Source organism: Vigna unguiculata, chromosome 6 (genome assembly GCF_004118075.2).
Source record: "Vigna unguiculata cultivar IT97K-499-35 chromosome 6, ASM411807v1, whole genome shotgun sequence".
NCBI classification, from domain to species: domain Eukaryota; kingdom Viridiplantae; phylum Streptophyta; class Magnoliopsida; order Fabales; family Fabaceae; genus Vigna; species Vigna unguiculata.
Window position 1 is genome coordinate 25,632,254 of NC_040284.1, and position 24,145 is coordinate 25,656,398.

Below are 24,145 nucleotides of genomic sequence, written 5' to 3' on the forward strand. Positions count from 1 at the left end.
TGAATCTTGAAATGTAATACATGTCTTTTGGAATGTGTGATTGTCTCTTAAATATTCTTGATGAATAGATTGTGTATTTCATGTAATTATTGAATATTAAATTTTGAATAAAAATGAAATTTTGTGAGTTGACAATTAAAATTATCGTGTTATATATATATATTAAAATACAAATTTCTTTTCAATAACTTATAAATGTATGAGTTGTAAGTATAAAATGAACATTTGGAAACTAATTGATATTTGTTATTTCAGATTATCTTTTGTAAAAATTATATATATATATATATATATATATATTATGTCAATTTACGTTGTATTTTGTATTGATATTTTGCTTACGAATCCTTTAATCAGTTTACAGTATAGATGATAGTGTTACAATTCTTATAAATCAAATTTTTAAATAAATTAGAAAAAAATAAGAAGCATAAATTAAATTTCAACTTGGTAACTTGTTTGTTAAATGTTAATGATATTACTTTTAATTATTATATATTTATAAAAATATTTACAATGTTATCTCTGTAAAGAATATATCATATCATAATTTTTAATAAAAATTTTGATATGTTTTTGGTCCTTCAATTTTTAGTGAAAATTGAAATTAATTCTTATTGGAAATCTTGTACCAATTTAGTCATTCGTCTTTAGAGACGTATGGATTTAATCCTTTAAATCATTTTTTTAAAATTTATTTGACGTTTCAAACGCATTTATAAATTAACATTAAAGCGAAAATGTGTTAAATGGAATAAACAAACTAAAATACTATAATAAAATATATTTGAACATCAAATCAATTTAATAAAATTTTGTTAAAAAAGATTAAATTAATTTAAAGTTTTTGAAAAAAATTAATTCTAATTTTCATTACAAATTGAAGGAAAAAAAACATATTGAACCCATAATTTTATCATGAATAATCAATTCATAGATAACAATAATAAGATGATTACTTATTAATTTTAATATGACACAAATTTTTATTAACTTTTCAAATTAGCATTTACATTTATCAAATTATATTAACAAATTTATTTAACAACAGTAAATTTTAATTAAAAAATTATTTGTATTAATTCATTAATTTTAATATAATAAAAAAAGTCAAGATATTTTAAAATATATCTATCATAAGCTTTTTGAGAGAGGGGAAAACATCTATGGAGGGGTGAATTGTGACGTCATAAAGAAAAGAAAAGAATTGGCGAAGTTTGATGGTGACACGAGTTAGTTCTTGTAATTTTATTTTAAAATAGTTTTATTGGAAAAAGAATTGACAAAGTTTGATCCTCCACCAGTCACTTTGACTCACTACCCTTCTCAATTATGTTCGCACGACCCAACCTCTGCCACAAGAAATTCCACAAAACCAAAACAGGAAAAAAAAAATAGTAAGATTTTTTAGAAAAAAGAACAAAAAAGTAACTCTACACAATTACTTTATGCAACAGTAACGTGACATGTTTGACCTTTGACCCTGTGTTTGCTCAGAATTACTTAAAATGAAGGTGTTATGAAGGAGTTAAGAAGATAATAGCATTGATTAATGAAGAATATTATAATTTAATCAGTTTTAAATTTTGTGATGGTTTTCATTTAATGTATAAAGTTAACTTTAGTTTCAGACCACAAAGAGGCATGCTATCGAGCAATCGCGTCGCGTGCACGAGAAACGCCAAACAACAAAAGCAGCGTTACTTTGCGAAATTGCTGAAGCTGCCACTGTCACTCTGAGCTTCTTCTTCTTCTCTCTTTTATTTATTTATTTTTATCTTATTTTCACTATGGCTTGAGGTCTCACTCACTCACTGTCTTTTGTTTTGAGAGTTTCACTTCACACACCAAACATAACCTTATGAGAAAAGATAATTAAGAAAAAGAGGAAAAAGAAAAGAAGTGATAGAGGCAAAATTTCCGTGCGCGGTGTCGACTTCAATGGCTTCAGCAAGCGGAGCAGAGAACTCGTCGGTTCCGCCGCAGCCACAAATTCACAATTCGAGAACGAAGCTGAGCCAACACAACATGGATTCCATGAGCAAAGCCATCGCGCAGTACACGGAGGACGCGCGGCTGCACGCGGTGTTCGAGCGGTCCGGCGAGTCGGGGAGGTCATTCGACTACTCCCAATCGGTTCGCCTCACGGCGGAATCGGTGCCGGAGCAGCAGATAACCGCGTATCTCCTCAAAATCCAGCGCGGCGGCTTCATCCAGCCGTTCGGCTGCATGATCGCCGTCGACGAGCCCTCCTTCCGTATCCTGGCGTACTCAGAGAACGCGCGCGATATGCTCGGCATTACGCCGCAGTCCGTTCCCTCTATCGACGACAAGGTCGACGCCTTCGCGCTAGGCGCGGACGTCCGCACGCTATTCACTCACTCCAGCGCGCTTCTCCTCGAGAAGGCCTTCGCCGCGCGTGAAATTAGCCTCATGAACCCTATCTGGATCCATTCGCGAACCTCCGGTAAGCCTTTTTATGGCATCCTTCACCGGATTGACGTCGGAATCGTCATCGATTTGGAGCCCGCGCGCACGGAGGACCCAGCGCTTTCTATCGCCGGTGCCGTTCAGTCGCAGAAGCTCGCCGTGCGCGCAATTTCGCAGTTGCAGTCTCTCCCCGGCGGTGATGTTAAGCTTCTGTGTGACACTGTTGTTGAGAGTGTTAGGGAATTGACAAGGTACGATAGGGTTATGGTTTATAAGTTTCACGAGGATGAGCATGGGGAGGTTGTTGCCGAGAGTAAGAGGCCTGATTTGGAGCCTTACATTGGTTTGCATTATCCCGCCACTGATATTCCTCAGGCTTCTAGGTTTTTGTTTAAGCAGAATAGGGTTAGGATGATTGTGGATTGCCATGCTTCTGCTGTGAGGGTGGTCCAGGATGAGGCTCTTGTGCAGCCTCTCTGTTTGGTTGGGTCCACGCTCAGGGCACCCCATGGTTGTCATGCGCAGTACATGGCTAACATGGGGTCTATTGCGTCTTTGGTCATGGCTGTTATTATTAATGGAAATGATGAGGAAGGTGTTGGTGGCCGGAGTCCGATGAGGCTTTGGGGGCTTGTTGTTTGTCATCACACTTCTGCCAGGTGTATTCCCTTTCCCTTGAGGTATGCTTGTGAGTTTCTCATGCAGGCCTTTGGGCTGCAGTTAAACATGGAGCTTCAGTTGGCCGCGCAATCGTTGGAGAAACGGGTTTTGAGGACGCAGACTCTGTTGTGTGATATGCTTCTTAGGGACTCGCCTACTGGCATTGTTACTCAGAGTCCTAGTATTATGGACTTGGTGAAGTGTGATGGGGCTGCTCTTTACTACCAAGGGAACTATTATCCGTTGGGTGTGACTCCAACCGAGGCTCAGATAAGGGATATTATTGAGTGGTTGTTGGCCTTCCATGGAGATTCGACTGGTTTGAGTACTGATAGTCTTGCTGATGCTGGGTATCCTGGTGCTGCCTTGCTCGGGGATGCGGTTTGTGGGATGGCAGTTGCTTATATCACGGAGAAGGATTTTCTTTTCTGGTTCAGGTCGCACACGGGAAAAGAGATCAAGTGGGGTGGTGCAAAACATCATCCCGAGGACAAGGATGATGGGCAGAGAATGCATCCCCGTTCTTCTTTCAAGGCATTTTTAGAAGTGGTGAAAAGCCGTAGCTTGCCATGGGAGAATGCGGAAATGGATGCAATTCACTCGTTGCAGCTTATTTTACGCGACTCGTTTAGAGATACTGAGCATAACAATTCTAAGGCTGTTGTGGATCCCCGTGTGGCAGAACTAGAGTTGCAAGGGGTTGATGAACTAAGTTCTGTGGCGAGAGAGATGGTTAGATTGATAGAAACAGCCACCGCTCCTATATTCGCGGTTGATATTGATGGCCACATAAATGGTTGGAATGCAAAGGTTTCAGAATTGACAGGACTTGCTGTTGAGGAGGCTATGGGGAAGTCCTTGGTTCATGATCTTGTGTTTAAGGAGTCTGAAGAAACTGTGGATAAGCTTCTTTCTCGTGCTTTAAAAGGTGCTGTTTCTAATACTCTGCCTTTCTGGTCCATTTATTGGGTATGCTAGATAATTAGGTTGCAGAACTCTGTACCATTTGGGAGAGCATGCCAATCTAACCATTTTTGTTTGGCAAAGTTGTATTGTAAACATGATAGCTTGAGTTTTAGCGGGTGCTCATATACTTAACGGTATTCAGCAGCACCCCAAAAGTAATACTTCATATTACGGTAATAACTAACATTTCTTTTCCAAATATTCAATCACGAACTATCCGTTGTTCTGCACAATTTACACTTAATGGTTCATTTATTAGAATTTCAATAAAACTGCAACCTAGGGTAGGCGTAAAATTCAACTGTGTAACAATGCAAAGCTTCTTAAAGGGAAAACGAAGAAAATATTTACAGTCCAATCCAGTGTCGTCCTATTTTGGTTATCAGTCTGTCATTTGGGATTTAGGTTATGCTTCGTTTGTGTAAGGGGCTACTTTGGGAAGGTGTAGATTCTGGAAAGAAATTCTTTACTCTTGCTTGATATAAAAAAAAAGGTAAGATGTTTTAGAAAATAAAATGTACTCAACTTCACATTTCCACATTCCTACTTTCTACTACTGATTGAAGCAGAATGTATTTCAATGAGCTTAGAAGTAAACTGTTACCTGTTCCTATGAGCTACATCTAGTTTGGCTTTAGGAGAAATGAGGTATTCAGAATTGGTTGTACAATGACATAACTTGAATTTAATTAGTACAGGTGAAGAAGATAAGAATGTTGAGATAAAAATGAAGACGTTTCGCCCAGAACATCAAAATAAGGCAGTTTTTGTTGTGGTGAATGCTTGCTCCAGCAAGGATTATACAAATAATATAGTTGGAGTGTGCTTTGTTGGTCAGGATGTTACTGGTCAAAAAATTGTGATGGACAAATTTATCAACATACAAGGTGACTACAAGGCTATTGTGCACAGTCCAAATCCTTTGATCCCTCCTATTTTTGCATCGGACGATAATGCATGTTGCTTAGAGTGGAACACTGCCATGGAAAAGCTTACAGGTTGGGGCCGTGGGGATGTCATTGGGAAAATGTTAGTGGGAGAGGTTTTTGGTAGTTGCTGTCCGTTGAAGGGTTCAGATTCAATTACAAAGTTTATGATTGTCTTACACAATGCACTTGGTGGACAAGATACAGACAAATTCCCTTTTTCATTTCTTGATCGGCATGGAAAATACATACAAACTGTCCTGACTGCAAATAAGAGAGTTAACATGGATGGTCAGATCATTGGGGCTTTTTGCTTTTTGCAAATTGTGAGTCCTGAACTTCAACAGGCTCTGAAGGCACAGAGACAACAAGAGAAAACTTCCTTTGCTAGGATGAAAGAGTTAGCTTATATTAGTCAAGGAGTGAAGAATCCTTTAAGTGGTATACGCTTTACGAACTCTCTTTTGGAGGCTACAGGCTTGACCGATGAGCAAAAGCAGTTTCTTGAGACTAGTGCTGCCTGTGAGAAGCAAATGTTAAAGATAATACGCGACATTGATCTTGAAAGCATCGAGGATGGGTAAGTTTTCTGAGTAATCCTTTAAAAGCTTTTGGTTGTCTTGAAAAAAATATAAAGAGTAACACAATTTTGCTTTATAAATCCAACATCCTCACGTGAAAGCTTGCAATGTGCTGAATTAGATGCTAACAATCAAAGCTGAATCGTACTGAAATGTGATTGCTTAATTTTCAGAACAAATGGTGTTTAGACACGGGTTAGGGACCAAGTTAGTCCTAATGTTGAATATTGTTGGTCCACAGTACTGTAACTAAAATGTCAATAGGCCTGTTTGGATTATATTTTTTCATGATTACTCCGGTAAGAGAAAAATAAGAAAAAACAAAATTAATTTCTCTATAAACTAAAACTAATACTAAAATTAGCTTATTAGGAAAAAGTAAGATTTTGAAGAAGGTAATAGGAAATCAGTTTTATAAATTAGTTCATAATTTTAAATATAAAGAAGTTTATTTCATCTCTCTTATATATCCCCTTTGAAAGACCCGACAGGATTATGTACTTTGATAAATCTTTTCTGTTTTCAATTATTTTTATAGGAAACAACATAAATAATTAAAAAACAGGTTAAATATGCTTTTATTTTCAAGAAAATAAATGTTTTAATTGTGATGCCTATAATTTTTTTCTTTGTTTTTAATCTTATTAGATCATTATTATTTAAATTCTTTTTGATTTTCATCCTTCCAAATTTTAAATCATTAATGTTTATCTCTAGCATTCATTTCAAAATGTAAACTTTGTTTTAAGAATCATGGAAAAAAAATTAGAGGCGTCAGACACTATATCCCATGCACCAGGATGCCAAATGAGACGCTCTCTTATTTTGATTAATATGACTAGATTTTATATATATATTGAAATCAATGATTTCCAATTTTAGAGAGATAAAAAGTGAAGAAATCCTTTATTGTCGGAATGAAACTCAAAACTCCTGTATTATTCAAGGAGTAAAAATATATTAGTCTTAAAAGTTGTTTTCGAGTTAACTTTGACCATATCTGTGTTTTACCAATATGATTTGAAGTTTTCAATCTTGCTTTCATCTGGTAACGTGAAACAACATCTTGTAGTTTGTGAATACTCTCTATTACATGTTCATCAATGATGTATATCAACTTCATTTGTCTTCTATGACGGTGAAAATAGATTACGTCAGACAACAAAGCACATGTTTGTCATGTAAACATATTCACTACCTTCTCACTAGGATGTGCAAATATGGGGAATTGGCATCTGTCAATATCAATAATTAGTTCTATCTCCACATACCATACTTTGTCAGTTGGTTGATACTTTCATTTCATGTTTTGCTGTCTTAGTTTCCTTTAGTATGCTTACTTGCTTTAATATCGCTTTTATTTGGAGAAAGTCAATATCATGTTTTGTTTTCCTTTTGGGTTAGGTCCCTGGAGCTTGAAAAGGGGGAATTCTTGCTTGGGAGTGTCATAAATGCAGTTGTTAGCCAAGTAATGTTACTGTTAAGAGAAAGAACGTTACAGTTGATTCGTGATATTCCAGAAGAAATCAAGACATTGGCTGTTTATGGTGATCAATTGAGGATTCAACAAGTGTTGGCTGATTTCTTATTGAATATAGTGCGCTATGCACCATCTCCAGATGGTTGGGTAGAGATTCATGTACATCCAAGAATAAAACAAATATCGGATGGGCTCACTCTTCTCCATGCTGAATTTAGGTAGTGTGGTGTGTTCATGCTGTTATTTTCATTATTTTTGTTTTCAAGTAAGTGTTTGCAGATGATAAGCAACACCTCAACTAAATGTTTACAGGAGCCTCAACCCAATCTCAATATGACTTCAATAATTGAATTTTTTGGCCTTGGTAGATTGATATCTTATAATCGTAGTTTTTCCCATTTGAACTAACTAACAATCTGACAAGTAATTTGTGGGTTACTGAAAAAAAAAAAAAATCCCTATGCTTTTTGACTTCCCTTTTGTTCTGTTGTCATTCCACATAATTTCTTGGGAAAGAGATTACGGAGAGGAAGAAAACAATGTTCTTATCCAAGAGGAAAAAAAAAAAAAGTGCAAATGCTGGTATTAGCTAAATACTTACCGAAGCAAGCAACTAATAAATTAGTACTGACCTTATGGTGCTTTTCCATATATTCAATTTTTACTTGGCTATTATTATTTTCGAGTGGATAGTATTTAATCGACTGTGTGGTATTTTTTGTTTTGTGAAGAATGGTATGTCCCGGTGAAGGTCTTCCTCCTGAACTGATTCAAGACATGTTCAATAACAGTCGGTGGGTGAGTCAAGAAGGTTTAGGATTGAGCATGAGCAGGAAGATTCTAAAGGTAATGAACGGAGAAGTCCAGTATATCAGGGAAGCTGAACGGTGCTACTTTTTCATTCTTCTTGAACTCCCTGTGACGCGGAAAAACTCTAAAAAGGGTTCAACAGGTATTCTGTAGCTGTAAGATTAAACAAAAAGCCCTGCCCCTGCCCCTGCCCCTGCCCCTCATGCTGACCGTTAGATAGTTTGTTGTCGTAAGTTATGCTCTCACCTAACAAGGCAACATATGGGACAAGAATTTGAACAAGCTAATTGGACTGTTGCACTCTGACAATACTTGTTCGGTACAGCAAGAGTGGCTTCTTGTTATGTAGCTAAATGTAACCTAAGTCTTACTGATAAAGTTATGGCAGAGTGGATGAAATGCTGTGTCGTCAATATGCACAACTTCATGGACAAGTGAGTCTCCTGTGAATTTTTTCAAGGAAAATGCTTAGATCATTAGCAGCTGCAGTGAACTCCAATCTGTTGTTGGATTGAACTGCATCATCATCTCCTGCATTGTAGTTACTGCTTACACCGAATGAGTTTCAAAGTCTTCAAATAATTGTAAAATTATAGTCTCCCACAAGGGTTGCCCCCTACGTGTTGCTTTCCAACTTTCCACTTTTTTTTTCATCATTGCATGTAAATCCCTTCCTACTCCATAATAAAAGCTGGGTTATTTATCCTGTATTTTTGGAAATTTCGTGTGAGCTAGCTTTTCTTTAATAAAATAGAATGTGCACCTATCTATCTTTATTATCTAAACTTTTGTTTCTGGCGCTGCTTCAGGAATTTATTTTATTTCAGGATACATGTCTTGTTTGGATCATTTGAGAGTAAAAAAAGGAAAGGAAAAAATGATTAAGAGAGTAGAAAAAGGGTTTGTTTGGATGGAAGAATTATAAATAAAAATTTGTAATAAATTTTATTTAAACTTAGTTGTATATTAATATATTTAAAAAATAATTTATAAAATAAAATTTAAAAATGATTTTATGTAAAAAAAATTAAAAATCTAAATTAAAGTTTAGAATAATTTTTAACTAAAATAAAAATTGTCATATCAATTTAATAAATAAAAAAATATACTTCAGAATAAAACTATATTGAAATAAATCATCAAAGTTTAAATTAATTAATTTTTGTTTTATTTATTACTTTTTATGTTTTTCATTTTAATTATGTATTTTTTTAATATAAAAAATATATTAATAAAATATTAAATTTATCTTTTTTGTTACTATTTTAATTATTCATTTTATTAAATTATAATATAATATATTTGTGAATATTTAATAGTTATTTATGTTTATATATTTAAATAATTTATTATGTTACAGTATTATTTTTGTAATAGATTTGAAGAGATTAATTGTAAGTAGTGGTCCTTGACCATGATGATTTTTTTGCCTAACACAAGAAGCGAAAGAAGCAAAACTGCAACAGATAAAAGAGGTTGTGTTGTTTTTGTCTGTTGACTCTTGATAGTTGCAAACCGCTTGTTTATGTGTTGTTCTTCTTTCTTAAACCCTGAGTATCAAGTTTATCAACCCTCACTCCTTTTGTAGCATTTCCAGAGTAAGAATTGCAGAAATGGGAACCCCAGAAGAAGAAGGTGAAGAAAAGCTTCTCAGAAAGATAGAACGTCTAGAAGCTGGTCACGCTCACCTCAAGCAAGAAATGTCCAACTTCCAGCTCCTCCAAAACCACAGGTCTCATTCGAGGTTTGGTGCTGCTACGTCTAACCAACCCTCTTCTTCTTCCCTGCATCAAAATGGAAACAAGTATCTCAACATCTTGCAGTCAATGGGCCACTCTGTTCATGTTTTGGATCTTCAATGTCGCGTCATGTACTGGTGAGTGCTTATTTTTATACCTCGCCAACTGCGGTCATGTGGGGTGTTTGTTTTTGCAGCATATCTGGAGAAAAAGTTGTTTTTTTTATTTGTGGGGTTGTATGATCATCATTTTGCAGGAACCCTAGTGCTGAGAATCTGTATGGCTATGCAGCAGAAGAGGTTCTTGGGCGGGATGGGATTGAGATGCTTGTGGATCCCAGGGATTTTGGTTTGGCCAATGATGTGTTCAACCATGTAAAAATGGGAGAGAGTTGGAGAGGCCAGTTCCCTGTTAAGAATAAGAAAGGCGATAGGTTCTATGCCGTGTCAACCAATACACCCTTCTATGATGAAGATGGAAGCTTGGTTGGGGTTATTTGTGTCTCCTGTGATTCACGGCCCTTTCTTGAATCCAGAATTCCCTTTCTAGGAGCAGAGAGTGCAGAACCTGTATCGAGTTCCAATGGTCGTAGGAGTAGCATTTCAGATAAACTTGGCCTTGACTCTCAGCAGCCACTTCAAGTTGCTCTGGCTTCGAGAATTTCAAATTTGGTTAGTTTTGTGCCTTTTGTGTTTTTGTGTTTGTGTATAGTTTAGCATGTCTTGATGTTTCTAACTGGTAAATCAGGCTTCAAAGGTGAGTAACAAAGTTAAGTCTAGAATCAGGACAGGAGAATTTAGTGTCAATCGTGAAGGTGGGAGCGGAGAAAGTCGTCATTCTGAGCATAGTTTGTCGGACTGTGCTGTTTCTGATCAGAGAGAAGATGGAAATTCCAGTGGAGCTAGCACACCCAGAGGAGATGTGCTAAAATCTCCTTTTGGTGCATTTTCTCCTGCTGAAGAGAAATCCCAAGGGAAAACCATGAGGGACTCCAGTGATCAGAGTGAAGGAAAACCTATTCACAAGATCATAACTTCTAAGGCTGAAACATGGATCCAAAAGAAATCATTGTCATGGCCTTGGAAAGCAAACAATCAGGAAGGATCTGACCAAGAGAATGAGTTGATTAATCAGAAGAATCTGTCTTCTGGGTTGAAGCCAGAAAGCCAGGCAGGCGAAAGCAATGGACCTGTTAATAACGAGGCTTCAGGATCCTGGTCCTCGTTTGTTAATGTTAACAGCACAAGTAGTACCAGCAGCTGCGGAAGTGGTAGCAGCTGTGCTGCCAATAATAAAGTGGATGTTGACTCCGATTGCTTGGATTATGAAATTTTGTGGGAGGACTTGACAGTTGGAGAACAAATTGGGCAAGGTAACTCATGTTCTTTACTAAGGTGGCATGCTTGAGAAAATAAGTTTTTCTCTTTTGAAAATATCCATGCATCAATCGAAATACATGCATTTGTTAATAATCCTGATATATCTATCTGTATACAGAATTTCTACTTTAGAAAGTTGTTTGCTTCTTTATTAGTCTTTTCACCTTAATTTGATGCACTTGTGAAACCAAAAATATATAGTGATCAGTAGTTATTGTCCATTGGCATGCTATATCAGTTTGAGTGTTTTCTATTTACCTTTCTGTTGTTGGTTTGCAGGTTCTTGTGGAACTGTTTATCATGCTCTATGGTATGGATCGGTACGTTCTTTTCTCTTCCTGTAATTTCTGTTTTAAATTTCATCATGCTTAACATGTTTAAGTTTTTTGTTTACGTTACACTATTGGTTATGTTGCAACTCAAATTACTGTCGTTTAAAATCCTTTTTAAAGTGTTCAATTGAAATTTAGTTTGTGCATCATCAGACAAAAATATATTCATGTTTCTGCAGGATGTTGCTGTCAAGGTTTTCTCAAAGCAAGAATATTCAGATGATGTGCTACTGTCCTTCAGACAAGAGGTAATTTACTTGTTATGTTGGGAAATGAAAAATGAGCTAAAGTTTATCCATATGATGAAGTCAGCTTGTGTATAAAAGAATGTTATGATCACCCATACGTAGGAGAGAAAATTTGATTACACCATAATAGACTATCTTCTCTGGATTTACCTTAACAAATTTTACACAATGAGATCATCTTTATTAGATTTGGAAAACCTGATATACGAGACTTGACTGATTTGAATCAGTTGAGGAATAACCCCTTAACTATGCAGATTGATAACACTTTACTTTCAATCAAATTAATTACAAAATTCCTTACTTCCAGCGACTAATTGAAGGTCCCTTAAAATAATGTTGTATACCATTGATCTGACAATGTATTATGGAATCAGGTGTCTGTCATGAAAAGACTTCGTCATCCAAATATTATTCTATTTATGGGGGCTGTGACTTCACCTCAACATTTATGCATCGTGACAGAGTTTCTCCCACGGTTTGTCATGTGCTCTATTTCTGATTTATTCAGTATCATGAGCATTCTGATTCAATTTGTTGTGTCACATAATGTTGATTTGTGCTGATAATTGTTGCATCCATTTATGTTTTATCTATTCAGGGGAAGCTTATTTCGATTGCTTCAAAGAAACACATCCAAACTAGAGCGGAGACGGAGAGTTCATATGGCCGTAGATATTGTGAGTACTAAAAAGCAGTATTATGTACAACACCTCTTCCTGTATCGATGTATCTTCTTTGTTTTAAGTAATTACATTTTATTCTTCTGATGCCGATGTTTGGTGAGGAATAGCAGCATGTTCATTTTTGTTTCCCTATTTTTCTTTTTCAATATTATCAATCATTTCAGACATCTATTGGAGCAATACTAGTAGATTTTGACATCAACTTCAATTGTTATCCTAGAAAGGATCTCTATCACTGTGATTGAAGCAATGGTGTATGCTTACTCTTTCTATAGGCACGAGGTGTAAATTATCTTCATCATTGCAACCCCCCTATCATTCATCGAGATTTGAAGTCTTCAAATATTCTAGTTGATAAGAATTGGACTGTGAAGGTTTCCTTACTTATCTTTTTACTTTCTTTATGCTTGGTTGTATTCATTCAGTTGAGGGCTTAAGAAATTACGGCTTATTTCTGTTCTTATTTAGCCAGGCCATCCTAATTTTTGTTCGCAAAACAGGTTGGTGATTTTGGGCTTTCCCGTCTTAAACATGAAACTTATCTCACTACTAAGACAGGAAAAGGCACGGTAGGCTCTCATTTGTGATTTAAGGTTTAAGATTTAGGGGTTAGGGTTCAGTGTCGAAAGTGTTTATGATTCTCCGCTTTTCATTCTGCTTTGTAGCCTCAATGGATGGCACCAGAAGTTCTTCGTAATGAACTGTCAGATGAGAAGTAAGTGTGCTTTATGCTCTCTATTGTTCTCTGTTTTTGTCTTTCTCCCTCTCTCCTTCTCTCATTCTTACCATAATCCCACTTTGTAATGTTTTTTGCTGCTTCATTGGACCATTAGGTCTGATGTTTACAGCTTTGGGGTGATATTATGGGAACTCACAACCGAAAAGATCCCTTGGGATACTCTCAACCCAATGCAGGTATAGTTTCAATGTGTACATGAACCATGAAAGTTTATGAAAGTGAACATATACAAAAATTGATGTGATAGTTAAAAACTGCTATTTTCTCAGTGAAAGATTTAACATTGTTATATTTATTATTCCACTAAATCTAGTGCTTGTTGATAAACCATTTTACCATAGTATTCGAATTAGGTCTTTGAACTTTGAATTCATTCATGTTGACACTAGTCTAGTTTTTAATTTACAAAATAATCTTAGAAGACAACAGTGAGTAACAGTTTTCACTGTCTACTCATGCCCAGTGAGTCAATATATGAACAGTTTCACTAGGATTCTTGTAGGTTATTGGAGCTGTAGGGTTTATGAACCATCGACTAGAAATTCCAGAAGATGTTGATCCACAGTGGGCTTCTATAATTGAGAGCTGCTTGCACAGGTGTGCATCTTTTCTACTCTGTCATACGTATTTTTAATTTCTTCCCAGTAGCTCTGAATATCCATGATAAAACTATTATCAAAATTTCGAAAAAATCAGATGCTATTGCACTATTTCAGAAATGGAGATTATTTCGTTGTAGAGAATGCTAACTTTTTACATTGTTCATTAACACCAGAGATCCAGCTTGCCGACCAACATTCCAGGAACTGGTGGAAAGGCTTAGAGAACTGCAGAGACAATATGCAATTCAATTTCAGGCAGCTCGATCTGCTGAGGAAGCCACTCAAAAGGAGTTCTCTAGCAAATAGCCACAATCTTTGACCTTCTTTCTTCTTTATCTCTACAAGCTGCTGCATAAGGAACTTTTGGCATATATAATGCAGAACATTCCTCATGAGTAAACCTGTGGGTACAAATACCTCGTTTTGGAGTCTGGCAGCGTTGTTGCTTCATCAGTTTTTGTCCAGTTATCATCATACAAGTAGGAAAATGATTACCGAACTATTTTTAGTCATTTGATGTTTCCTTGATGGCATCTTGGAAGTTCTTAAACTTGGTAGTAGTGCTTTATATGCTTGAAGTCTTGTGGATAGGTTTGTATTTGATATGGAAAATGATTGTATTTTATAGTTGTATAGAAAGTCTGGGAGAAAAAAGAAACATTGTAGGAAGTAGCAGGGAAATGAGAGAAAATAGTGGAAAGCAATAATTTTAGAAATTTATTGATTATGTTGAAGTACCACTCTCTACGTCTCATGCGAGTTTGTTTGACCAAAATGGCCACAATAAAAATTAGAATGCAATATCAATTTATTTAACATGAGACCCAATTCGCTTGATGGATTAAACTATATATTTCATAATGTTTGACTGCAATGTTCATCTTCCAAGAAAACAACCTACTTCATATTCTTCAAACGTTAATTCTTCAGAGATACTGGTCCGACTATACAATTGTATACGAATGTTCAAATATTAGATTAAAAATTCACTCATATAATTATACTTTTTCTTGTAGAAATTATACCAAGTATAATTGCTAACATGACTACTATAAAAAAAAATACGGTGCATCATATTTTAATAATAATATTAAAATTTATAATTTGAGTGCATTTAAATAAAAATTCTAATTAAACATACAGCCTTGACTTTATTCTGTCCCATGGCTGAGTTTATTTTACGAGTGGAAATGTGACGCGACGAATAAAATCACGTGAAAAGGATAACAAAGGAGGCACATCCAACTTTCTAAAGCAATTCATAGGATGTCTCAATCCTTTTTGTTTCTTATGCCAACGATCATTACGGATCAATTTTAAACATCAGCAGGAAAACCTAACCTTCGAATTGAAAATTACCTTTATGATGAAAAATAATTAAAAAATATGCGGCATGAATTCTCAATGTAAGAAAAAAAATAAATAACTGGCCCCTAATCTGAATCACTACCATTACCGATGCATCGGCCTTTTGTTAATTTACAACGCCAGTTGAATGAATATGGTTTGAAACTTTATTACACAAAGCGGAAAAAAGTGGTTTACAAACAAAAAATGGGATGGCAATAACTCTGAAGACATTATTATGGTGTATGGACAGTGAAAGGAAAGGTACCATAGAATGGGGGACCGTGGCACTGAAAGGAGCCAGTAACATAATTTATCGGAATCTTAATGAATAAGCAAAAAGTCACAGAATGTGGACACTGCTATCCCATCACTGTCCATTTCAAGAAACAATGGCAAAAATCTGAAATGTAGCTTTATCAATTTGAATGTAACAATCATAACAGAAGATGCCTTTCGCACAAGCATTACACACCACAATTTCACAAGAGCACATAAAAGCAAGGCTCTTTTTTCCATTTGATTTGAACAAATCACATGCGGGGCTTCAACTTGACAAAACTATCTGCTTAACGAGCTAGCATGTGTATGAGACACGTGGAGGTCTTCATGAAGGACTTCTCCATTAGATAATGGATACTTTTATAGCACAGAAAAGTTTAGGGAGAGGACTCAGTTAATCAACAATACATTTATGATTTCTGAATGAATTAGGTCAGAATACCGTTGAGATTCAATTTAAATTAAAAACAATATAAGCTGGTGCATAGTAATTTTCTGAAGCATTGACCCTTGTTCATTATCACGTCTCTAATGAAGTAAGTGCCGAATGGCAGCAACTGCATCACCTTTGTGCTCCCGCAAAGTTCTTTCCGCAACCTTTTTGTCCAACTGATTGAAACAATAATAAAAGTATTGTCAATCCATTGGAATAAAAGTTTCTAGATAGATTGATGAACAATCTGTTGAAGTTACCTCTAGCTCATTAGCAATTATATCAACATCCGCTGCATTTATCTTAACAGCAGCTAATTCTTTCTCCCTGTGATTGGATCAAAATATATACTACAGTTAAGAGATTGATGTTATACAGATTATCAATGCAGGATTAGGCAAGAGGGAATGGAGAATTAAACATACAGCTTTTTAGTTTTTTTTATAATTATTCAGGCTGAGTCTTTCAGGTATAAGAAAGTATACATATTCTTCTCTAGTCAATCTTTAAAAGCATCGAAATTCAAAATTATGCTGGTCCTTCTAAATGCAGTAAGTTTGCTAATGTGACATATTAAGTCACACGCCAAGATACCACCTTGTTCTCAACTTGACATGATAGGCTATACATGACATGTCACGTCAGCTAATAAATCTTAGTTTAGGGCCCTCATTTTTTATTTTGATGTTTTTAGGGACTGAACTTAAACTCTTCCACACTCTATTTCTGTTAGTAATGCAATTTGATATTTCAATATATGTACAAGAATAATAGAAAGATATAAAACAGTATAAAGTGATGGAAAGCTTAGGCTAATGAACATTAGTAAGCAGCTACAAGTATCCATCCATCATAATGCAGGTGAAATATAAAACTAGGAACCACATGACTCCTAATACTTTAACACTTCTAGCGTTAAAGAGACCATCAGGGTTGTTTTGTCACAAATCACAGTGCCATCTGAAGAAGGGGGTGGGGGGTATACTAACTGAAAATTCAAGGGTAAATTTCAACCGTGCACCTATTCGTTTTTTATTGATCATTTGGGATTTGACGTTGCATTAACGAGGAGAACACCCATTTACAAGGCTAATAAGTGTTGTCAAATAGTGGCCATAGCATAATAATACCAGAATTTCAGCAGTTTGTCACCAAATGTTAACACCATAGTGAGCTTATACTGCAGCCTACGGCTTTTGACATGCTCATTTTGGTGGTCATGGAAAAAAAGGCATTGAATTTTTTTGTCAAAAAAGAATGACGAGTCTTGACTGTTCAAAAATCGTTTATTGTGTTTTCAACAAAATGGACCTGAATAACCTCCACACACAAGCTAAGTTGAATGACCTCTCCACTTCTATATTATAAAACCAAACAACGATGAAGACTGTATCTAGTGAACAAACCATCAAATTTTGTCATGAAACCTCTCTGTTCCTTTCTACGCTTCTTTGTTTCACTCTATTGTCTTTCCTCTCCGCCTCTTTTCCAATACTCTATTCTATTTGAGTCCTTGTTCTCTATGGTCATCATTGCCTCTTTGTTTGATTATTTTTGTTCACTCCTTTTTTCATTTGACTCCAGGGTCCTCACTTTGATATAGTGCTTCTCAATTGTATCTAACATGTCAGTACTTTTAATAAAGGAAACTAATGATGAGGACCATCAAACTTCAAGGCCAGTAACAGGACTGATCAAAGGTGGAAACATTGTCAATCTTTGGAAGAAAACGACACAAACACTTTTGGGTATTATTTCGATGGGAAAAAATTACAAGCTGGACGGATCACCCGTGCAAATATAATGAATAAGAAGGGCAACGTTGTTGGAGTGTCAAATAAGCTCCATATAAGCAACAAAGATGCATACACACCTAATGCCTTAAGATTTAAGTTGGGTGAAGTTTTTAGTTCGTTTGAAAAAAATCCAAACTTAGCATAGTTACTACTAGAATCTTACTATTCATGATTTGAATCCCACAACTTGATACAATTCAACTACCCACGTGTTTGTATCATGAGATGTATCTCAAAAATGACTTCTATGTTTCAAGACAAGAATGAATCTATATGCGATTTTGTATCGTCTATACAAATCACACAATCCAGCTTTCATTTTTCTTTTTTACTTTCCTTCCACCAATTCTCACGGAAAAGTTTGGAAAGTCGTATAAGCTTAAATTGTTAAAAGGAACAGAAATTGAAGGAGCAACTTCTGAACTTATTCTATTTCAGTAATCCACTAATTTATTCGTCACTCACTCATTTAATGCATCTGACAATTTCATTGCTACATATATCCATACTTCTAAGATGAAAGCTTCACAAGCTCATACACCAAATAATTTGGCTTTATAAGACGCAAGGTTAAGTTGCTTTATCAATTTCTACTTTAAAATCATTACATTGAACATCATACGTCATCTACAAGATATATTTCAAGTAACAACCTTGGGAACATTACAACACCATCACTTAGTTTCTACTTTCTACGAATCTGACCCTAAGTTACTGATACTCTAGAGTAATAAGTTACAATCATAATCCCCTAGGCCACATGTAGTATACATTATAATGCATGAACACAAAGCAGGCATCGATTTTAGATGCATAGCAAGTATTGAGAATGAAGATGAGGTGACCTGATGCGCATGGCATTGCGATCAGCTTCGGCAGAAGCAGCGATGGAAGCCATTGCCTCCTGAACGCGAGTAGAATCCAATTGGCGATCCTCGACGCGGTCAGTGAGCTTGTCCAAGGCTTTGCTCTGTTGCTGTAAGTCCTTCGAGTCCACCACCATCTCCACTCCCTCCTCTCCACCCTCCATTGTTGCTCCAAACCCTAACACCACCCTTCTCTTCTTCCCTTTGCTCTTCTCAGGGACAAAATTCAAAGTCTCCACAATTGGAACAATGGCGCTGCTCCTTCTTCCCTGATTGTAATCATCGCCCTAAGACCCATGGGCTTCCACCTAAGGACCTTTACAACGAGGCCCTTGTTATTCGAACGCCCTTGTTTTCCTATTGCAGCCCCGAATGTTTTACGAAAAGACTAATTTGCCCTCAAAAAACTCTCCATGTTAGAATCGTCATTCAAATCTTAATTTACTTTGTCCTAGGAAACTAATCCTTGATAGATCTAAATTGCGTTAGTGCTTTTTTATTTTATGTTAGACTTAATTTCCATTATTGAATGCCTTTTAGTTGGTAAAAAATTATAGTAGATATAAATTCTGCAATTGTTATTGTAATGACAAAAAAGCTATTATACATTTAGATTTCTGATTAAATATTGACGTAACCTTTTTAAATGTATGAATTGTTCACTCTTCAGTAGTGGTATATATATATATATATATATATATATATATATATATATATATATATATATATATATATATATATATATATATATATATATATAATTTTAATAGAGGCAATATCATACAAAAATAAAAATATAAAAAACTAACAATTATTACACTCTAAACCAGTATAAAACATAAAGTTAATTTGACAATATTTTTTCTTGTGTTATGATTTTTACAAATTTATCTTATATCTGCAGAAAACATTATCTAATAACATGTATTCATGCATGGCTGTAGCAAACTAATAACCCTTTATACGTCAGATTTATACAATTGTAACGGAATGATTACAGCTATATATTTTCAATTTAAACTACATTTTTTGTGCTGTAGATTGTCCACATTAAACTGAATGAATTATTTTCCTACATAAAAGAAGAAGAAATCAGCAAATACTTAATGGGCCAGAGTATGAAAAAATTGCACTAAACTTGTGAAAATCTCGCCATCACCACCCTTATTTTTTTTTGACAGATATACAAAGAGATCTTAGTTTAGCTTGGACAAATTGCGAAAAAATTAAACAAAAATAGTAAATTTAATTTGAAGTGATAATTTCCACTGGAAAAGGGTTAAGCAGCTGCGTTTGCTGCCATTTTTTGAGCTCATCAACTGATACTTTATTTATGAACGAAAGTCAAGGATGGATAAAGAGCCACTAATTTTCATCCACTTTAAGATAAATTGTCGCCAGTTAAATTTGTTATTAGTAACCTCATCGTATCTGGAAATGTACCACCATTGTAAAAGCCATTGTGGAATCTGTGTGAAGAGTCAACTACTACCTAATAAAAAGTTATCGGTAATCAGAGAAAAATATACAATGACGCAAGGCATTGGTAAATTTTGCATGATTAAAAAACTTATACTTAACATTTTAAAATATATTATGAGATGTAAAGTTTTTTATAAAGGTATGTTGATGGAAAATGTATTATATTATTAGCGAAAAAGGAATGGAATGGAAAAATGTGGTTGTCGATTTTCCAAAAGTGTTTGAATGTTTTGGGCAAGTGATGGATGGTAGTACCATGGATATGAGAGTGAAAGAGAGATCTGAACTACGTGAATTAATGGCACGCGCTGTGGCTTCCACTATAAATACTGCTTCCTGCTGGCTTTCAAATCGCAAGCGGCGCAAACATTTCTAATTTGAGTTTGTGTGATAGTTCAGAGATCGATATGGATAAATTACGTAAGAGTGTTGGAACACTTAGTTTGTTCATTTTGCTTGTCATAGTGACAGCTGAATGTCGAAAGATCAAAGATGATGAATTGCCTGGAGGCTTTGAAGGTGGTGGTTTTGGCGATGGTGAAGGTGGGCCTGGTGGTGGCATAGGAGGAGTAGTTGGTGGAGATGACGGGGCAGAAGGTGGTGCTGGTGGAGGCGGTAAAGGAGGACATGAAGTTGGAGGCGGTGGAGTTGGAGGAGGTGCTGGAGGAGACCCAGGAAGTGGATCTGGTGGTGTTGGAGATGGAGTTGGTAATGGCGATGGCGTTGGAGGTGGTATGGGAGGTGGTGTTGGAGGTGGAGTTGGTAATGGCAGCGGCGTTGGAGGTGGACACAAAGGTGGAGTTGGAGGGGGTGGAGCCGGGGGCGGTGCCGTTGGTGGTAAAGGAGGAGGTGTAGTAGGAGTTGGTGCTGGTGGGGGTTTAGGAGGAGGTAGTGGTGCTGGAGGTGCCGGAGGAGAAGCTGGCCATGGACATGGTGGTGGTGTTGGAGGAGGAAGTGGTGGGGTTGGAGGAGATGGTGGTGCTGGTGGTGCCCCAGGCGGCGATGGAGGTGTTGGCGGCGTTGGAGGAGGAGGTGATGCTGGTGGGGGCTCATCAGGAGGTGGTGCTGATGGAGGCTCAGGTGTGGGAGGAGGAGCTGGTGGTGGCATTGGAGGAGGAAGTGGTGGAGGCTGTGAAGGAGAAGCTGAAGGTGGTGCTGGTTGGGACTTTGGAGGCATTGGAGTTGGTAGTGGTCATGCAGGTAGCGACGGAGAAATTGGTGGTGGGTATTAATCATGCATGGATGTAGCATGCAACAATATATAGTAGTATATTAATTAAATAAATTACTGAATTTTGTGATATGATGCTCATCCATGTATGGATGCAAATAAATATAAATAGTGCTATAATTAGCGAAATATATTTGAGTTTATAATTTGAGTTACACATATATTTAGCCTTGTTAATAAATTTGTTTAATCTATATTAATTAGGAGCTAGGTAGGAATGGTACTTTTCTTTCTGGAAAAGTGATTTTCGAAGAAATATAATAATTACAAAATAAATTTCAGTATCTAAAAACCAAAATAGGAGATGCAAAAGTGAGTATGAAATGATAATAAAAATAAGTGTGATGTAAAAATATCGTTATCTAATATTTTAATAGTTAAATATATTTTTGCTCTTAAGTGAAAATTGAAATTTTGGACCAATTTAGTTTTTCATTTTTAAAAATACTTAAATTTTGTATTTTTAACCAAATTATTTTAAGTTTATTTGACGTTTCAAACATGGTAATATTGAAATGAAAATGTGTTCATCGGTATCAATCGCTCACATGTTAACTAATTATGTTAAAATAACTAAATTCACACATTTTTAAAGTTAAAAAATTAAATTAGACTAAAATTTTGAAAATGAACTAATTTTAATTTTTAATAAAATTTAAAGAAAAAAAAACATATTTAATCCATATTTTAGTTTTAACACATACAAATTTTATATACTTATGAAAAGACTTTCTCAAAACTCCTGTAAAGATGATCAACATAAAAATTTATTATTAGTTAGTTATGATGGAGAATATATCATTCTTAATTCATTTTTTAAAAACAACACCATTTTGATTAAACTAACACAATATTTTGACTAAATTTGTATAATTATGAATTAAATCTAAATAAATAATATAAAAAATGGTTTATGCTAATATTACATGTATCAAGCGCGTGTATGATAAAATGTTTTGCGAATTAAGAGGGTTACAACCATACTGGCAACCAATTTTTGCCATCAATATAATCAATAGATAAAAATTGCTCAACGTCTTTCTTAGTTAGCTGCATCGACCAAGGAGCACGTCCCTCCCTCACAGCACCAGGTCCACGGCAATTGTACTCCCCATGGACTATGTTTCTACAGTTTCCATTAATTACCACAATTAATCAATATTCTAATCAACAAATATAATTAATTAAGCTAAATGGATGAGTTTTTCTTACTTTGTGCTACCAGAATGGCTCCAATTGGTCCACCCCGCAGGGACAATGGTCTTGGACAGATATGTCTCAGAAAAAATAACCCTAGAATAAGGACCCTTGGCCCTTCCCAGGTAAACTGCACCAGTGCCATAAACCATGCCTTTGATGAAGATATATCCATTCAACTCTTCTGCATTTTCCCTATTATGAGCCGTGATTGAACCTTGAACCGTTAACCTTTTATCATCCACCACAAATATTTCAGGGTGCTGCATCAAAATCGATTTAATCACTGCATCGTTCAACGTTATATAATAAAAGCATGCATGGTACACACTTACATAGAAGATTGTTCTGGCACGACCAAATATGAAATCAATTGAGCCTTGAATGTAGCAATTAGCATAGTAGTGTCTACCTTTTTGATCAAACAGAGTGTTGTGAGTACTGTAAAATGAACAATGATAAAATGCTACTTTTTCTGCTGCCACATACACTGCCACCGATTGGTTTTGCGAGGTATAAGCACGCCCCGTAGGTGCCTCATTCTGCAATCAAAGGAACCACTCAACAATTTTACTTCTGATTACAACAACTGAATCGAAGTTTTAAGGATGTTTAACAAGAATTGACCTGGAAGCTAATCCCAAAGACAATGACGTCATGTGCTTCGATTCTGACGGTGGCAGAAGCCACGTTGTCTGTAGAGCTCTGAGACCAAGTTATGCCGGTTCTTCCTCGCCCATTCCCTCTCAGGAATATATAAGGCTTATTAGATCGTATGCGCACTTTTTCTCTTCACATTATCAAAATGAAAACAAAATTTAACGATGTTATATGGCTTAATTATGTTATAACAAGTGCGAGCAAAGAATATAGAAATTTTTTACCTGTATACTCCTTTTCTGATATGAACTATTACCCACTGAGAATTATCTTCAGGAATGGAATCTATGGCAGCTTGTACACTTGTGAAATCCCCGTTGCCATTGATGTCTACTTTGATGGTACGATTAATTCCTAACTTTTGCGTCAACATAGGAGAGTCAGCGATAGTTTCTGCATGGTTGGTGGCAAGGGCAGAATGTGAGATGCAAAAAATGAGAATAGCAGAAAGAAGAAAAGAAGAAGATGAAGGAAGATTAGGCATGTCTTAAGGAAGAGAATGTGAAGTGGTGGCATTTGTGTGAGGCATGAAGATGGGGAAATGGAAGGGTCTTATAGAGTGCCCACACCGTTCTTTAATTTTGGAGATAAACCTAAAATTCAGCGTTAGTGAATGAAGGGACACAATGCTTTTCAAGTAATATTGTCTATATATTACAGGACGTCCTTAACTTCCTTTAATTAATTTAGTTGCATAAGCCAAGTGGTTAGTTACTCAATAACCTATAATTATTCACGCATAGATATTTATAATTTATGTATTTTTTAATGAAATGAATATATATATGTTTCCTTCTATTTTACTAATATTAGTAAACAAATTATAAACATCTTTAATGTTTCACATATGATTGTAGCGTCGTACTCATAATTTATGGCATATGAGGACGTGAATTTACAAACTTCATCTTCTTAGTAATTCTGTGGTGAGATAAAAAAAAAGTTTCACTTCTTCAAAATGCAACTCATGGTTATATTTAACAATAAACTTAACATGTCATTTATATGAGAATATATATAAAAACATGTTTTATGTCCAATTATGAGTTTCAATCATCAATGTCATTGGTCCTTTGATATATAAACAATATTTTGAGTGATTGTCTTCTTTTACAATGATAAAATAAATCATTCATTCTAACTGTCTTGTTTTTTTTTTTTATCAAAACAAAGTTTTCAAATTAAAAACTCGTCTCTTGGCAAATATTTGATAAAATTCTAATTTTTTTTTTCATTTGATAAGTATTGACCAACAAAATCATATAGTGAAGCA

General features: G+C 35.5%; 5 protein-coding genes across 5 annotated transcripts; 3 read left to right on the plus strand and 2 right to left on the minus strand.

The window, feature by feature from the left end:
• Positions 1-1,668: 1,668 nt before the first annotated feature.
• Positions 1,669-8,573, plus strand: LOC114187155 (phytochrome B). The gene is made up of 4 exons (XM_028075303.1): positions 1,669-4,018; positions 4,755-5,562; positions 6,968-7,261; positions 7,775-8,573. The coding sequence occupies exons 1-4, from the start codon at positions 1,942-1,944 to the stop codon at positions 8,004-8,006; spliced, it is 3,411 nt and encodes a 1,136-aa protein (XP_027931104.1). The 5' UTR covers positions 1,669-1,941; the 3' UTR covers positions 8,007-8,573.
• Positions 8,574-9,283: 710 nt separating this feature from the next.
• LOC114187156 (RGS domain-containing serine/threonine-protein kinase A-like) lies at positions 9,284-14,318 on the plus strand. The gene is made up of 13 exons (XM_028075304.1): positions 9,284-9,729; positions 9,849-10,263; positions 10,340-10,964; positions 11,251-11,291; positions 11,483-11,551; positions 11,929-12,029; positions 12,153-12,231; positions 12,513-12,611; positions 12,738-12,806; positions 12,903-12,952; positions 13,071-13,152; positions 13,479-13,573; positions 13,752-14,318. The coding sequence occupies exons 1-13, from the start codon at positions 9,467-9,469 to the stop codon at positions 13,882-13,884; spliced, it is 2,121 nt and encodes a 706-aa protein (XP_027931105.1). The 5' UTR covers positions 9,284-9,466; the 3' UTR covers positions 13,885-14,318.
• Positions 14,319-15,229: 911 nt separating this feature from the next.
• On the minus strand, positions 15,230-18,573 carry LOC114187157 (huntingtin-interacting protein K). Its single transcript, XM_028075305.1, has 3 exons — positions 18,282-18,573; positions 15,901-15,967; positions 15,230-15,816 (listed from the first exon to the last, which is right to left on the minus strand). The coding sequence occupies exons 1-3, from the start codon at positions 18,464-18,466 to the stop codon at positions 15,736-15,738; spliced, it is 333 nt and encodes a 110-aa protein (XP_027931106.1). The 5' UTR covers positions 18,467-18,573; the 3' UTR covers positions 15,230-15,735.
• Positions 18,574-20,143: 1,570 nt separating this feature from the next.
• On the plus strand, positions 20,144-21,172 carry LOC114187596 (glycine-rich cell wall structural protein-like). The gene has a single exon (XM_028075881.1). The coding sequence runs from the start codon at positions 20,192-20,194 to the stop codon at positions 21,014-21,016; it is 825 nt and encodes a 274-aa protein (XP_027931682.1). The 5' UTR covers positions 20,144-20,191; the 3' UTR covers positions 21,017-21,172.
• An 815-nt stretch (positions 21,173-21,987) lies between these two features.
• Positions 21,988-23,376, minus strand: LOC114186702 (probable pectinesterase 67). The gene is made up of 5 exons (XM_028074676.1): positions 23,097-23,376; positions 22,840-23,002; positions 22,548-22,754; positions 22,228-22,475; positions 21,988-22,141 (listed from the first exon to the last, which is right to left on the minus strand). The coding sequence occupies exons 1-5, from the start codon at positions 23,354-23,356 to the stop codon at positions 21,988-21,990; spliced, it is 1,032 nt and encodes a 343-aa protein (XP_027930477.1). The 5' UTR covers positions 23,357-23,376.
• Positions 23,377-24,145: the final 769 nt, after the last annotated feature.

Coding starts and splice junctions, on each gene's coding strand:
- LOC114187155 (XM_028075303.1), top strand. CDS start 1,942: ATGGCTTCAGCAAGCGGAGCAGAGAACTCGTCGGTTCCGCCGCAGCCA. Junction 5,563..6,967: donor CTTGAAAGCATCGAGGATGG/GTAAGTTTTCTG, acceptor CTTTTGGGTTAG/GTCCCTGGAGCTTGAAAAGG. Junction 7,262..7,774: donor CTTCTCCATGCTGAATTTAG/GTAGTGTGGTGT, acceptor TGTTTTGTGAAG/AATGGTATGTCCCGGTGAAG.
- LOC114187156 (XM_028075304.1), top strand. CDS start 9,467: ATGGGAACCCCAGAAGAAGAAGGTGAAGAAAAGCTTCTCAGAAAGATA. Junction 11,552..11,928: donor TACTGTCCTTCAGACAAGAG/GTAATTTACTTG, acceptor TTATGGAATCAG/GTGTCTGTCATGAAAAGACT. Junction 12,612..12,737: donor ATAAGAATTGGACTGTGAAG/GTTTCCTTACTT, acceptor TTCGCAAAACAG/GTTGGTGATTTTGGGCTTTC.
- LOC114187157 (XM_028075305.1), bottom strand. CDS start 18,466: ATGGAGGGTGGAGAGGAGGGAGTGGAGATGGTGGTGGACTCGAAGGAC. Junction 15,968..18,281: donor CGCAATGCCATGCGCATCAG/GTCACCTCATCT, acceptor ATCCAATCACAG/GGAGAAAGAATTAGCTGCTG. Junction 15,817..15,900: donor TAATTGCTAATGAGCTAGAG/GTAACTTCAACA, acceptor TGTTTCAATCAG/TTGGACAAAAAGGTTGCGGA.
- LOC114187596 (XM_028075881.1), top strand. CDS start 20,192: ATGGATAAATTACGTAAGAGTGTTGGAACACTTAGTTTGTTCATTTTG.
- LOC114186702 (XM_028074676.1), bottom strand. CDS start 23,356: ATGCCTAATCTTCCTTCATCTTCTTCTTTTCTTCTTTCTGCTATTCTC. Junction 22,755..22,839: donor TCTTTGGGATTAGCTTCCAG/GTCAATTCTTGT, acceptor CTTTGATTGCAG/AATGAGGCACCTACGGGGCG. Junction 22,142..22,227: donor AGCCATTCTGGTAGCACAAA/GTAAGAAAAACT, acceptor TGGAAACTGTAG/AAACATAGTCCATGGGGAGT.